The sequence below is a fragment of the Amborella trichopoda genome, chromosome 1 (genome assembly GCF_054954075.1).
Source record: "Amborella trichopoda isolate Santa Cruz 75 chromosome 1, AtrichopodaSantaCruz75HAP2 v2.0, whole genome shotgun sequence".
Lineage (NCBI taxonomy): Eukaryota > Viridiplantae > Streptophyta > Magnoliopsida > Amborellales > Amborellaceae > Amborella > Amborella trichopoda.
This window is the reverse complement of record NC_142336.1, coordinates 1,757,301-1,773,223: the sequence shown is the minus strand read 5'-3', so window position 1 is coordinate 1,773,223 and position 15,923 is coordinate 1,757,301. Positions and strand designations below refer to the sequence as shown.

General features: G+C 37.4%; 1 protein-coding gene across 1 annotated transcript; it reads left to right on the top strand.

The window, feature by feature from the left end:
- The first annotated feature begins 270 nt into the window (after positions 1-270).
- LOC18425225 (mitochondrial import receptor subunit TOM40-1) lies at positions 271-15,691 on the top strand. Its single transcript, XM_006829791.4, has 11 exons — positions 271-602; positions 2,001-2,082; positions 2,209-2,305; positions 2,458-2,553; positions 2,781-2,831; positions 6,374-6,439; positions 12,854-12,955; positions 14,194-14,262; positions 14,477-14,560; positions 14,927-15,022; positions 15,141-15,691. Exons 1-11 carry the CDS (start codon positions 425-427, stop codon positions 15,198-15,200), a joined length of 981 nt encoding a protein of 326 aa, XP_006829854.1. The 5' UTR covers positions 271-424; the 3' UTR covers positions 15,201-15,691.
- Positions 15,692-15,923: the final 232 nt, after the last annotated feature.

The following is a 15,923-nucleotide window of genomic DNA, read 5'->3' as shown; positions in this document are numbered from 1 at the left end:
CAACACATTGCCACCCATACCCAGGACCGCCGGTACCCTTTCTCATCACTATAGTCCACAAAGGGGAAAGCCCATCATAATCCCCAGGACTGCTATGTTGACTTGACTGTACTCTTGCTCATCACCGTGGTCCATGGATTAAACTCAGAAGTCTAAATAAAAGAGAAAAACCTAAGTTCTGTAACTCCTCTTTCTCTCTATCAACTTTCTCACATTTCCCGACTCTTTCTCTCTCTAAAGAAAACCCCTCCTAAAACCCCTAAACACCGAGAAGCCGCCCATTTCATGGCAGTGCCCTCCTCTGCAATATAAGGGAGGAGGCTGTGAGCTTCTCCTCTTTCTACCAGGTTACTAGAGAGAGACCTGGGTATCGTTTTGCCCTAAAAATTATAGCCATTAAAAGCTTTTGAAAGCTTCATCTGAGATGGGTTCTGCAATGAGTCACTCTGTTGCTCCCTCCCCACCTCCGCCAATTCAGACGTATCCAGGGGGCGAAGCTCAGCCCCCAAAGGAAGAGGGAGAAAGTAAGAAGAGTGATAAAGTGGACTATCTCAACCTGCCATGTCCAGTCCCCTACGAAGATATCCAGAGAGAAATCATGTGTAAGTCTGTAGTTCCTTGATTTTTTTGTCAAGTTTGAGATTGAGTTTTCTGGTTTTTGGTTCTAGTGGTGAAACGCATATCATTTTGTTTCTGCATTTTATGGTGATATTGCCTGAAATAATCTCGCTTTCTCCATCTTTCTGTCACAAACAAACGATGTATTTCTCTCTCTAAATGGGTATTCTAGAAATTGCATGTGTGCTTCTGAATCATATTGATTTTCATATTTTTGTCTCTATCTCTATATAGATGGATCCCATGAAAATTTTGGTATTGGGTGCTTAGTATTTTCGTTTATATCTCTTCTGGTCACTGTTTCACCAAGAAAGAAAGCAAGCATAGAGCACATTTCATTTGTCCCCATCACTATTTGTAAATGTCTCATTCTGTCCATATATATATATATATATATATATGTGTGTGTATCTATGTAAATCCTCTGAGTTTTTAATCCATGAAACCCCTTTGTAATTTTTATTCCATGAACTTTGGGTGCCTTCTAACGTGTACCATGACTTAGATAAACCCTCTCTCTCTCTCTCTCTCTGTTCTCCCCTCGCTCTTCTTCTATTGTGCCATATCTAATCCATAGATGTATTATTTGCTATATATAAAGTGCATTTCTTGTTTTTTCCCCATTTTTGGGCTTTATGCTCGGTGTGCAGCTCATGCATGTTTTGACATTTTCAAGCTTGTTTCGCTTGTTTCTCATATGGTACTACAGGGGTTAATGTTACTGTGCATTTGAGATTGTCTGTGCTTTTCTCTCGTTCACAATTTTTTTTGGAGAGAGAGAGAGAGAGAGAGAGAGAGAGAGAGAGAGAGAGGAGGAAATTCCATAACCCTTATTGAATAAGACAATGCACTTATTCAATAAATATGCATAGAGTACACTAGCACCTTAACCCAAACGCTGATAACCAAAATTGCTTGTTTCTTCTTTAATAGATGACGACCATCAATGAAGATCCACAACGAGAGTTAGAGTCCCCCTTTTCACTTCTGCTATGTCACTGCCGCCTTTTTATTTTTTATTTATTTTTTCAAGTTCTTACATTATAAAGGAAAGCACTGGATTTTTTTTCATTTTATGACTTCAGTGGCTCTCAATATAACACGTACGTGATTGGTTCACCCTGAATTCAGAGGTGGTATTTTGTGCTTCTCATCATTGAGTTGCAAGATCAAATTTAAGGAAGAATTTCACTTTTGGGTTTTATGGAGATGGAGCTATTGGGTGCCATATGCAAACCTGTGCTCTATATGACTCCATTCTTGGTTTTGTGGAGATGGAGCTGTTAGGTACTGTTTCAGAGAAAAAAAAAAAAAAAGCTTTAGGTACTACAAAGAAAGTTATTCTCCATATTCTTAATTGTCTTGTTATATGTTTAATGCAGTTTCCTTGAAGCCAGAGCTTTTTGAGGGGATGCGTTTTGATTTTAACAAGCCTCTGAGCCCAAAATTTTCAATAACCCACAGGTAGATCTTTATTTTCAAATTGCCATGGGCATGTGCTTGTTTTATTTTCATTATTGCTGAATATATGTGTAATTTTTTATTGTTTTTCCTTCAACATTTAATGGTACCTTGGGGATCATTTCTTAGTGTTTTCATGGGGAGTGTGGAAGTTCCAAACACCCCAGATGTTATCAAGGTACCCAATGCCAATTATGAGTTTGGAGCTAATTTCCTAGACCCGAAGGTTAGTCGTCAATGGTTGATCAAGATGTTTAACTTTCAATTTCTCTCTTCTCCCCCTTCTTTTTTATGTTTTTCTCTCTCTCTGTGCCCGTACACATTTTTACCAAAGATATATTTGTCTGATAAAAATACTTCTTTTCTGATATTTTGAAGTTGATGCTTGTCGGGAGGGTATCACATGAAGGCAGGGTGATGGGGAGGGTCAAGTGTGACTTGACTGATAATTTAATTTTGAAGATAAATGGCCAGGTAGTTGGCTTTTGATACATTCGAGTTTTGCATTTGTCTTCTGAATGTGATTCAAAATATTTAATGCACAATCATCGTTAGCGTAAGTTGTTTTAATTGAAGATGATGATTTCTTGATGAAATTAATGAATTAGATCATGCATGGTATTACTATATAGATGCTGGAAAAAGCAAGATATGCATCCTATGTCTTTTTACCTAGTAACTTTTGCTTTATAATTTTACAGTTGACACATGAACCACATTATTCCCAAGGAATGTTGCAACTTGATTACAAGGTATCCCCTTTAACCTTATTTAACAGTGTTTTGAATGAGCTATGACTTAGATTGTTGGACAGGTATAATACTGTTGTTGTTTTCTGAAGGCGCAGTCTTCAATATTTTATGTTTAATGAGGTTGATTTGTTGACGAAGTTTGAACCAAATTTTAATGTTTTATATTATATCCTGCATTTGTACTGCCTGTTCAGTAATTTATAGAATACTGAGTACCTCTCATTAAAAATTTTACAGCTTGTCGACTGGGCAAGCAGAAAACTTATTTTCTAATGAAATGTGATCATACTTTATGACATATTTTATACGATTAAAGCAAGTGCCATGTTACTCATGATCGAATCAATATTTGTGGGCATATGATAATAATTCATCTTATCAAACAAAAGAAAAGATAAATGATGCATTCTCATGTCTCTTCTAAATTGATTTTGCTTGAAGTTCAAGTCAATATCTATTATTTCAGCTTATCCTTAATACAAAAAATTGTATGGTCATTAGCCAGATTTATTCTACAAACTACTTAAGGTGAACTATATTTCTTCCCCAAGCTTCCAATGCTTGCTCATGAAAAACCGTTGCATGTGAAAGTAATATCCTAATTTATGAGCACATGGCGAGTTAGTTCAAGTGGAAGGCTCAAAAAGAGCAATGGGTAGGCCCAAAAGGACATGGTTGAATGTAGTGAGAAAAGATATGGAGACTTGTGGCTTCGTTGAGAATATGACCCTTGATAGAGCAGAATGGTCGACTAGAATTTGTGTAACTGACCCCAATTTGTTGGGAAAAGGCTTTGATGATGATGATGATGATAATGACATGTGCATGCGTGTTTAGAAATGTTTCATTAATGCATAAAGATGTTATTTATAGAATGGTAATGGAAATATAAACATTTCAATCATCATCATCATCATATTCTTCTTCTTCTTCTTCAAAAAGGTATCTCAATTATTGACGTTTCAATGGTAGCTACATTTAGAATTGCTTCATTATTTACTTAAACATTTTATCATATATGATTATAATTGAAACATATGCATTTCAAAGTTATCTTTTCATATCAATACAAAAGTTAACAGTTATCAAAAAAAAAAAAAAACCATATGCGTTTCAAAATTTGGTCTTTATCATGTCTTCAATTGTTTGTAGTTATCGAACATTTTAAAAGGATAAGTTTTATTGTATATATCTTTATAATGTTAAATATACCAACATTGTGTATAACTAAAATATCTGTAATGTACACTATTAATTGCTACAAGTATAATATTTTGATATTATATGTTATATTATTTAGCAAATGGGGCAATTAAAGGCGATAATGCATAATCAATACTCATAGTAGTATATATACTGTCAATATTTCGAAATAAAAAAGGCTATGGTGCATAATTATTTATGTGATGGATGAAAGCATGAGACCTTTGTTTTCTTGTTTCTTTGGTATTTTGATTTCATGCACTTTTGTCTTCTTTCTCTCTTTGATGTGATCATTCATTGCAAAGAAAAATGATCCTGCCAACATCTTGCTGTTAGCCATTGTTTGTTGTCTGCTCCGAGTGCCTTTATGCATTGAGTGCTCTGCTCTTCCAACCTAACTCATGTGCATCTATTCTCAAGTGAAAAATATTTCGATTTGGGGAGGATGCCATGGTGCCAACTCCATCATGTATCTCACTGGAGGTGTGAAGTTACGGTGGTGATGTGGCTTTCGAAGTGGTTTTCGATTTGAGGAGGATGCCATGGTGCCAACTACCATCATGTATCGTACTGGAGATGTGAAGCTACGGTGGGATGCGGCTTTTGAAGTGGTTTGCCAAATAGATTTATCGAAGTTTGTCGCGATGTCACTCGCTCACAGCACACATGGTGAAGAGGACACGGTTTGTGACTTGGTGGATAGGAGGATTTGGACCTTCGTGTTGCCATTTTATATTATATTCCTTTCCGGTTAGGCCATTTCCACAATCTTTTTGCAGAGCTTTAGTTGACTGAAACAAGGGGATCCTTTGCCCCTATCCTCTTTATTATCGGGGTTGAACCATTTAGCAGGATCTTGTTGAAAGCAACACAAGATGATACCAGAAACATGGCTATTCAATGTTGTGTGTATTTTTATTACATGGGACTGGGAAGAACACATACAATTGTACATTTGTGGACTTTGGTGTCTTGGGCTATCTAAGTTTTATCTTGCGGTTCGTTGAGAGTAGGTCTGGTTGGTCAATAACTTTATTAACATGATGGGGTTTGAGTGGGTTTTTGAAATTGGAGCCTGTCTACAGGCTTTTAGTGGTTTACCTTTTTCCATTGGCAGAGGTAGGTGATCCTAATGATTTCCCAGAGGTCACCTGTCCTGAAACTGCTCTAGCTTAATCATGCCCAAGCAGCTCAACTACGTAATCCTTATGGGATATATTGCATCATGGTTAAGCACACCCATGGTGAATATGCATTAGTGCAAACAGAAGAACACCTGTATTAGATATAGAGGTACTTACCTTGGGCTCTTTACTAATTCATCTCTGTTTAATTTCTTTAATCTTGAGGCACATAACCATTCTTTATGTTTGGATAATCGTGTACGCCACTTCCGGAATGGACTTTTTAATGCAGGACTGATGTTACTGATGACGTGTCGGCATTTCAGTTTTTGTAGTAACCATGTAGGGTTGACAAAAATCCCATACTGGAGTAAATCCTCTATTTGGGATTTAATAATGGAATAGTTAGGATTTGTTTGTGGTAGAAGCTTTTTAAGTCCTGGGAGAAAATGATCAATCTTTTTATAAACTTGTCTGTTTAAAGCCTGTATTACTTTTATTACTTCTGCAGATTAGGATACCCTGTTTGAAGATGGGTTAAGCCCATGGTATCCTATGAAATCGAACTGAAGTGTGAGTTTTGCTTAATTCAGTGTATTGATATGTCAACCCAAACTCGGTCAGCTACAATTAGTGTCCATGTGTTGGAGTTATTTCAACTTTGGATTAGCAATGTGCTGCTTTTCTTCGTGATCAATTATTATTCAATTATCAAAAAAGAAAAAGAAAAAAGGAGAGCAATGAATCATGCTTCTGTATGTCCTAGGAAATACCTCATATAGCTTCATTAAGAGTCGATGGTCACATTGGGTTTGAATCTGAACATGCTGCATTTATCCGGGTCTGGATCTCTCTGTGTAGATTCAAATATTTGGAGTCTGGACAGAATAGACACCGCATAGTAGATTCACTCTTTATCTACTTGTTCATGCTTCGCTGCTGTTGCACATCTATAATTACAAGAATCGCTATGGCTCGCTTAGATAACATATCTCTGGCAAGCCATTGTCATTCATGTGAGTGTTTCTGCATGATGTTTCCATCATAATTCTAGTTTTTTTACTTGGATGTAGTTAGTCATGCATTTAACCATATGATATGACCTCATGCAGAACCACTGAAAGTGTATTTTTATAATTGGTTGCATGACTATTGCTTCAGAGAGTTTGTTAGATTATCATTGCTACCATGCTGGTTACCTGGTTTTGTGTGCAGGGTTCAGATTATAGGACTCAATTCTCGATTGGAAACAATGCCATCTATAGTGCAAACTATATCCAGGTAATTTGAATTTATTATGGTTCTGGTCTTAGCATGTTGATCTATACCTTGGTTGCTAGTTTGGTTCTGGATGGATATTTCAGTAGTAAATCTGAGCTCTACTAGTTCGACTTTCTGTTTTCAACTTTCTCGACCAGTTGTGACTAGAAGTTCCTTTTGGTTGGGTATAAGATAAAGGAGAAAGATTTAATAGGCCATATGGCCTATAGCTACAATAGTCTGAATGTCAAAAACTAGCTAGGTCTCATTGTGATCGATTGGAAAAAAAGAAAACTGATTTTGAGCTCTTAAAACCCTAGGTCTCATTGCTTAACACATGGATGTCCAGAATCATATTTTGAGTAGGAATTCAGATGGACAATTTTATTGAGATCCAAATCTTTTATTTTTTTACATTGTTCTTAGAGATGAATAAAGATTATTTGTGAGTTTTTGGAGCAAGAAAATCCGGCTAATGCGCCTATAGCTACAAAATGAGCCCGTGCCTCGTAGATGTACATATCATCGTCATCATCGTCATCCGAGCCTTATCCCAACCATTTGAATATATACATATGACTGTGTGCGCATGCGCGTGCATGTTTTTCATGAAACAAATTCGTTAACTCTTGATGAAATCTTATACACTTGTGTTTTAATGCATGGCATGGTACATTTGAAGTTTGATCCATTACACCAATCACTCAATGATCAAATATTGTAGAGATTGAACTCGATATTTGCCCGTATACCTTGCAAAGTGCCAATTCTATTGCTCATAAGCATTTTAAATTCACCTGATGATTGGTCCTCCACGTGTGCCAAAGAGACATCTGTGGAGTTGCTATTTGTATATTTCTTACTTACTCGTAGTGTATGTTTAATATATGACACATCTTTTACATATTAAATTTTTTTTCAACTTACGTGGAACATAATCTATTTGTTTATAAATTGAATACAATATAAAATGTGTTGTGTAGCATATCCATGTATGTCAGGAGGTACAAGGCAACTGCAGGTCAGGGTTACAATGTATCCCAAGGCCAGCATACCAAACCAAACAACTAGAAAGAGAATCACAGCCACCCCATAGAACATGAAAGAACATTTCTACCGTGTAAGGGCCTCTATGCCACATCTAGAGTATCAACAATATCAACTACTTGAGTAAGACACATTCTAGCTCACCCAACAAACAACTAAACTCAGAGGACTCCTTATTCCCGTGATCCCTTTTGAAACAAGGTTTGCTTGCAAACCACATAAAAGCCTCCCCCATGCACGCAAATGCGCAAACACACTCATATGCAATCGAAGCTATACCTGTAGCCTTGAACTCTAATTCCTACTTCTGCAAGGCACAGCTATAAGGCACCCTCTTCCCACATCAGATGTCATCCCAACCTTACCTTGACACTAATTGAATGTTCAACACCTAACTCCTAACTCATTTTTTTTTTTTTAAAAAGCGGCCCCACAGGGTGGGGGGTGGTGTTGGGGAATATGATTGAATGTTCATACCATCTCAAGGTCACATTCAAACCAACCAATTTATCAAGCTATTTTTTAAAAAGGGCATATTTCACTCAAAATACCTCCTTAATTATTTTATTAAAAAAGACCCAAATTGGCAGTGTTCTTGGAATAGTGTCCTTAACATGCAGGCGTATGTGGTAATTTGACACCACTTACGTGGCCTGAACCAAGTGATGTAAGTACCCCTAATTGTCCCGGCTTCAAAAACTGAAGTCTTTTTTCATTAAAATTTCTTTTTTTAAGTTTGGTACCCAAAGCTAGTGGCAGTTTTTACATCATTTGGCTTGATTTCAGTGGCCTGAGTGAAATGAAGAAACTACTCCCACTTTTTTTTTTTAATGGTTAATTTTATTGAAGTCAAAAGTGGATGTATCATGTACAAGGATTGAGCCCTAGACAATGGGTTTCTAGAAGTAATTGGAAACGATTAAAACAGCTTTATATTCGCCCTCTTTAGCAAGGAATCAGCAACCTCGTCAGCCTCTTACCATGAGTGCTAAAATGAGGCTTTGGCTTTGTGGTTGTTGATAATGTCAAACATTTATTTGAATACTTAGTGGGCCTCCATGAATAATCCTTATGATGGGTGACCCATGTAATTATGTTAAGTGAATCCCTGTCAATAGGAATATATTTTTCCAATTGGTTTCAATGGGCTTACAAGGTGAGAGGGGTCATGAGAATGTTTTTAGAGCTCTTCCAAGATGGTCCCTGAAATCACCATCGGCACCATTGGGACCCTGTTTACCCTTAACACTGCCATCAAAGTTAAATTTTATAGGTGGTGTCCAAATTTTAGGTCTCGAGTCCCTATTGTATGTTATCTTAATGTAAGCTGCCACTGTAACTCCAAATCAGCAGTGGAGCTGCCCCAGAACTCTTCTTTGCCAATGCCCAAGGGATGGTCCTACCCCTAATCTTCCCTTTTTAGCCTTGTAGCAGTTTTCTGTTTGCCTTTAAAAAGCCTTCTATTGTGTGCTATCCAAACCTCTCATATCAAGGCAATTAGGCTTAATCTCCAAAGTACATGGCCGAGTTTTGGTAGCTGTGGATTAACCATTGTATTACCAGGTCAGCAATTGATTCGTTTGTCATCTATTTCGTGTGGAAAAGGTCCAATATTGCTGCCCACAGCTCGACTATGACAGGAAAGTGGAGGAGAAAATGTTGCACAGAGTCTGTGTTCTCTTTGCACATAATGAAAGATGTTGCTGTGGAGTTCAAGACTATCAAATCCATTTTTTTTCCTTAGTTTCTTTATTATTGAATCTGAATTCCACTTACAAGTGTTACAATACACTGTTGTAAATAAAAATTAAAACCCTAAATACAAATTGAAACCTTTCCTTTTATAAACACGATTCAGGAATAAAAAACATGCTTCTACTAACAATTTAGGTACAAATAATGTTGTCGGAAATTCAGAATGAACATGCGAATATGACTAAAAAATACAACTAAATAGCTGGGAATACTTATTAGATTATGCCCAGGGTCAACCCCATAGGACTTAGTACACCTTGCACCCTATTTCTTAACTGATGGAGCTCTTTGATCCTATTGGTCTTGCTGAATTTTCAGAGCTAGGAAGCTTCCTTGGGCAATACCTCTTAAACTCGGGTTTCATAGAGCATAAAGACATTTGTGGTTTGTAGAACCCCTTTGGAACAAATTAGGGCATGCCTCAAAGGCAACTCCCTTTTTTAGGGCTAGGCTTGTCCCTCTCTGTTTAAAGCCTAATTAGGGTTAGGCCTTTCACAGAGAGAGAGAGAGAGAGAGAATTGTGTAGATTTTTTTTTTGTTTTTTGGGGGGGGGTGTGTGTTTGGGGGAAGGTCCTTCCTTAGCCTCAAGCCCTCTAGGTATGCCTATTCAATTATGACTCGCCTTGACCAATAAGAATTTGGGAAATCTATGGGGTGAGAGGATTAAATCTGAGCCATCCCTCTCATAAATCAGCCATCACGATTTAGAAAGGAATATTAGGAAATTTATCCCCTTTATATTTGAACCATATGCACTTCTAGACTCATTTAGGATTAGATCAATCTAAAAACCTTCTAGAACTTATTTATTGCTTTAAAATTGTAGGAAGTCAAAATAAAATATCTTGGTCAAATATATATTAAAATAACTCCCACAAAATAGGGACACATAATCTTTTATCATGAAAGGTTATTTAACTACCTTGAAAACATACTTTAATTAGAATAAAAGTTCTAAACCAAGAAAGTAGAGGGCCGTGCCAACCCTGTGGGTGATATGTGGGCCTCATGGGCACCACGCCCCACTCATGGGGTGTGGCACATGACCCACATTCTCATGCAGGGGCTCATGACTGGTTTGTCAAAACTGACCAATAAACAGTAGAACCATGATCCCAGAATGTGGATTACAGTTCTCCTCATTTAAGAGCAAGCTAAGCACATATCACTATAGTGCAAAGGGGGGTTCTCTATGCACATGTACATGTATCATTTCTCATGGCTGCTTCCCGGTAGTGTGGCTATCATAAGTTTGTTGAGGATTTAACCTTTGTTCACATAGTCCTACATCCATACACAAGAGGCCACACAACTCTGCTGGCCTGCAATCCTTCCTTGAGCATCTCTTCGAGCTCAACAAGCGATGACCCTCTATAAACTCTTTTCGGTAGTGCTACATACCTAGGGGTAAGGGTTTTGGACATGATTAGGGCCATGGACTTTTTAACCCTTGGTCAGTCAAACATCACGCACTCCCATTGAATTGTATAATCCACTATAAATATTAATTACATGATCTCACAGCCTTTAAAGGCCACAAACCCTAACACATAATACTTTGATTTGGGTTAGGTGTTCCTCAAAGTATTAAGTGGTTGATGGTTATGACCTTATCTAGGAGAACTAGCCAGCCGAAGGCAATCATTTTGGGTGGGGCGTGGATTACTCAGAATTCCCCTTGTGGGTCTGTAGTCTACCCACTGTAACATTGTGAAAGGTAGTATAGCGCAATGAACTCACTTATTTTCTCCTTTAATTCCCTTTTGAAATATGGACTCCATACCATACTATTACCACGAAGTTGAATGGCTTCTGTCACGACCACATCTTGGTCCATGGCAAATAGTTTTGGGAACTGCTCTTATATGTGGTGCCTCATGTATCATGCTTCCCTTTCAAGCATAGTTCTTCGCAGTTTGCACATCCAATCTGTACAAGCTTGTTAATCTTGTAACTTTTATTTTTCACTTTCTAACCTGAAACCTCTCTCTTCAAGTGGGTTTTTGCTTTCTCTCTCTAACTTCTAAGAGAGGCTTGAGCTTCCAAGGGTGGCACATCCACTTCATATGCTATACATGCCGGTTTCTTCACCGAAGCTCGATCATGGTGAGTTGCTCCCTTATTTGTCTTTCATATTTGTATTTTTTTCCACTTTTTTTTCTTTGATTTTTTTCTTTTGGGGGGCTTTTGGAATCTCTTCTTTTTTAAAAGGAGGTTCTTCCTAGACAGTGATTGGCTGGGCTTATCCCCTCACACTCCATTCATGGAGTCCCTTTGGAGTTCCTCGGCTTTGTTTTAGGTTCCTTTTTCACGTTCAGCAATCCCATTTACAAGGGGAAATTCTACCAAAATTTTCTTGGGCTAGGGGCTGTTTTGGCATTAGAAAAATCTTTGCCACCGACCTTTTCTTGTTTGGTCAACCTTAAAAGTAGTATGTATAGTCTAGCACTAAAAGTATGTATACTCTTTTTTTTTCCGCTTAAAAAGAGAGTATATGTGGTCCTAGACTATACATTTAGTGCTAGACTATACATACTTTTTAAGGTTGTAAGCAAGATCCCAAAAGGTCGGGATCAAGATACCTAAAAGGTTGGGATCTCGACCCCAAACCTTTGGGAATCTAGATCGTAACATATGCATTGTATGGACGTGGTAATCATCTCATCATGCTTATAGATTTGCATGAGAATTGGAGAATGTGGAAGTGAGGCAATAAGAGAAAGTTATATTTTACCGATAGTGAATTACGAGGAGATTTTGAAATGGGTGTATGGTTACTGGAGATCTATCTGTTGAAGCTTCCGATAATCAATATATTCACGTGATATCTTTAAGTGTTTTATATGGACGGTGCAAGATGTGCAATGAAAAAAAGGAAGAAAGCATTTATGTACCAAGCAAAAAAGAAAGAAAAGGAATTCTATGCGAGTCCTGGTGATACCGTTACCTTCACACTCCCAACATTTCATGTATCGTTGATATCATTTATCTCATCCCTTGTAGAGAAAGAAAAATGTTACATGTGAAGCACCTTCTCATCCGAGCCTGCTATGAGTCCTGCATTTTATTGGAAAAATTGTTTTTAACAGATACTTGTTAATGCGTTTGTAGCTTATTGGAAGTTTTGTGTTCTGGAAGGAGTTTACTGGTATAGATCACCTGCTTTTGAGTGTTATTTATATATCCTTCTGAGGAATTTTTTTTAATAAATTAGATCACTTCCTTTTGAGTGTTATTTATATATCCTTCTGAGGATTTTTTTTTTAATAATAACTAATGGCTAGAGGATATCCAAGATACATTTGGGACCAGAGAAGCACAGCAGCTTCATATGTTCACCACTGCCATGCTATAAAATTATTGCTTATTTTGCCAAGGTTCTCTATTGTTAAATATATTAGTTCAGTTGTGTATCTTGATTCTAGATATGTAAATATATCAAACCCTTAAAATGCTTGTACTTTTAGCAGAGCATTGCTAATGGCAGATGGCTGTAATATTTTCTATTTCTGTTCCGATCAGCTGTGACTGGATTTTAAATATTATTAAGAAAATAAGAACTACACTGGAAATTGAAGCCTGTCCCTTTCTTTTGGATCTTATATAGCTTTTTTCTTCATATATTTTTCACAGAGCATCACTCCTAATCTGGCTCTTGGTGGTGAAGTGATTTGGCTTGGCCATCAAAGGAGGTCTGCCTTTGGAGTTGCTGCTCGATACAATTCAGATAAGATGGTCAGTCGTTCATTTCTCGTCATCCATTCCTGGCATCAAATCTTTATTATTTGGTTCATTTTTACCTCTCTGTACTTGTATATACTAAGTTACCTTTTTTGTTTGTTTAGTATATTTCATCGCAGTACTCCTATGTGTCATTACTAGGTCTTGTTAAGAAGCTTGTATGAATTCAAGAGAACTTCTCAACAAAAGATACTAGCATTTGTGCTGTTGAAAGAAACGAGGATGACATATTGTTTGAAGGAATGATGACTCCCTTTGTTTCTAAAATGTTTTCCTTGTTGAATAACCGTTATGGTCTTAATGATTTTATGTTGTTCGTGAGGTTTTCTCATCCGTCTACCTTTTGGTTGTTACATTGATGTAACATCTGCACAATTGTGCACTTCCCACAAAAAGTTTCTTATTGTCTGAGTGTGGCGTTCATTGACTTTCAACAAAACTCTTCATATGTTCATAGATTTTGTATGTTATTGCTCAGTCGACAGCATATAGCTGTATCATTTAGTCGTTACACTAAGGCCCCATTTGGATGCCCTGGTAGCAACATCCCAGGCTTATCTTGCCTTAATCGGCAATATTGAAAATATGCATTGAGAAATGGTCATAATCACCACCAACAGTATCCAGTTTTTTGGCCAGTAGCGGTGAAGAGGTTCTTGATTCTTTTGTCGCTACTTTGCTATTGGCAGCGATTGCGGATACATGGGATTCGTTCCCTGTATTGTACCCTTGAATAGTAGTGTCCCAAGCTGGCACACTACCTAATACAGAGCAACTTTAGGGGAGTTTTACTGCTTTTGGCCAAAAAAGGCCATCCAAACGAGGCCTAAAACTTGTTTGCTGTTCATCGCATATGCTTTACGTTTTTTTTGTTTTGATAGTTGTGCTTTAACTTTTTTTTTTCAATAAACTGAGGCTTAAGTTCTCTTGCAAGATTTACTAAAAAAAAAAGTTCCTGCAAGAAATGCATGAATATATAATGAGATAATTGCAGCCCCCCCATCCATGTCCAATTTCATAAAAAGTGGCTACACATGTTTTAAGGGTATGAAAGACTATGATACAATTTACTGGTATTGTTTAACACTTGAAAAAGAAAATTTTTGAGGTGTTGAAGTTTCATTAGAAACACTTTCACTGCAATATCAGAAGCTGCTCACTGCTTTTCCTTCTTGATTGATTTCGGTGTCATTTAATGAGAGATTAAGAGTAAAAGCTGAATGCATTACCAGGTTGCCACAGCACAACTTGCAAATTCAGGACAGCTTGCTCTTACCTATGTTCGGAAGGTCTCTGAGAAGGTAGTATGATTTTTATAGTACAAGATATGATATGATTTTTATAGTACAAGTTAACTCTCTTATTCTTTATATTTCTTAAATAGTTGCTTATCAAAGAAACTTCAAATGATATAATCATGTGAGAAAACTATTCTTTGATGCAAAAAGAAGGCTTCAAATAGAACTTGAAATTAGTATTTAAGAGTTTTTTATGTATAGATGACAATGCTTGCAGGTTTCTTTAGCAACTGAGTTCGTGTACAACTCTATGTCGAAAGATGTCCTTGCCACTGTTGGTTATGATTATTTTTTCCGAATGGTAATGCCTTCTGCTATATTTTGCCTTGATGAACCATTTAACCATTTACGTGTGATTTTACCTGCTCATTAGTCACACCCTTGAGAAAAGCAGAATTTATCAAGTTATTTTGTTGAGGGTGCTGATATTCCTGTCTTGCTTTTTTTTTTTTGATGACAGATATTCCTGTCTTGCTTAAAAGAGTTAAAAAGAGACTAGTTACAGATACACACATGCATGCAGTCACATGCATGTGCGTGCATGAGAGAGAGAGAGAGAGAGGAGGAGGAGGAGATTAGTGTCCATTATTTTGTTCTTGATTGTTCCGTCTAAATGAGAAATAATTCTATGATTTAATAGTAATATTATGACTGTTTGATATGCCAGGCTCGTCTTCGAGGGAAGTTCGATTCGAATTGGTGCTTTGGTGCCCTTTTGGAGGAGAGATTAAGTAGTGGAATTAATTTTATGCTCTCAGCAGAGGTGAGTGCAATTTGCTTTCTATACTCTCTCTCACCCGTCCCCCTCCCCCTCCTGGGGATTGTCTATGTATCTCTCTCTCTCTCTCATTGTTTCTCATGTTGTTTTGGGAGCTTTGCAGATCGATCATTGGAAGAAAGATTATAAATTTGGATTTGGTTTCTCTGTTGGAGATTTCTGAAACCGGTATCAGATTCTGGTACCCTTCTTTCCCCCTCTCTTTGTCTTTTTCTTTGTGTTTCTGGGCGGCCATTCTTTGACTAGAAGAAGCTCGAGTTTTTTGTATTGCCTTGAGTTAATTTGAAGCATATTCGGGAACCTTTACTCAAAGCCGCAGCTACAAGCATCTCTCCTCAAACGCATGTATTGTGACAGCGAGAAAATTAAATTCAAACTTCTATACATAAAGGCCGGCTTCCCCATTCCCGACTTTCCTTTTTTCCGCTGTTCTTTTTGTTCTCTTGGCCTTATACATTATTTCTTCCTTTGGAAAGAAAATTTTAGAGATGTGATCTAATTATAGGTCATTTTTTAGGATAACGATAAATTATAGCTGAGTCAGTGTCGTGTAACTTGAATTTGAGAGGCTATAGTCGAGACTCAAGAGGGAGACCCCGACGAAGCCTGCTCCTCTGTCTCACACAGAAATTGACAAAGCCTGTTTTCCCTGAATGAATTGGATCTCTCTCTCTCTCTCTGGCTTTGTGTGTGTGTGTATAAATTGTGTGTTTGTGTGTGTTTATATTGGGATCGAAGCTGTTGGATGCAACGTTGTGGCTGTTAGGCCTTGCAATTACCTGATCTCTCTCGCTTGCCCCCAAATTTTTTTTTGCTACGAAAGTTGATCCTGAAATTCAAGTACGGTTTATGAAGGCGCGATCAAGACCACATTTGAGATTGAAAT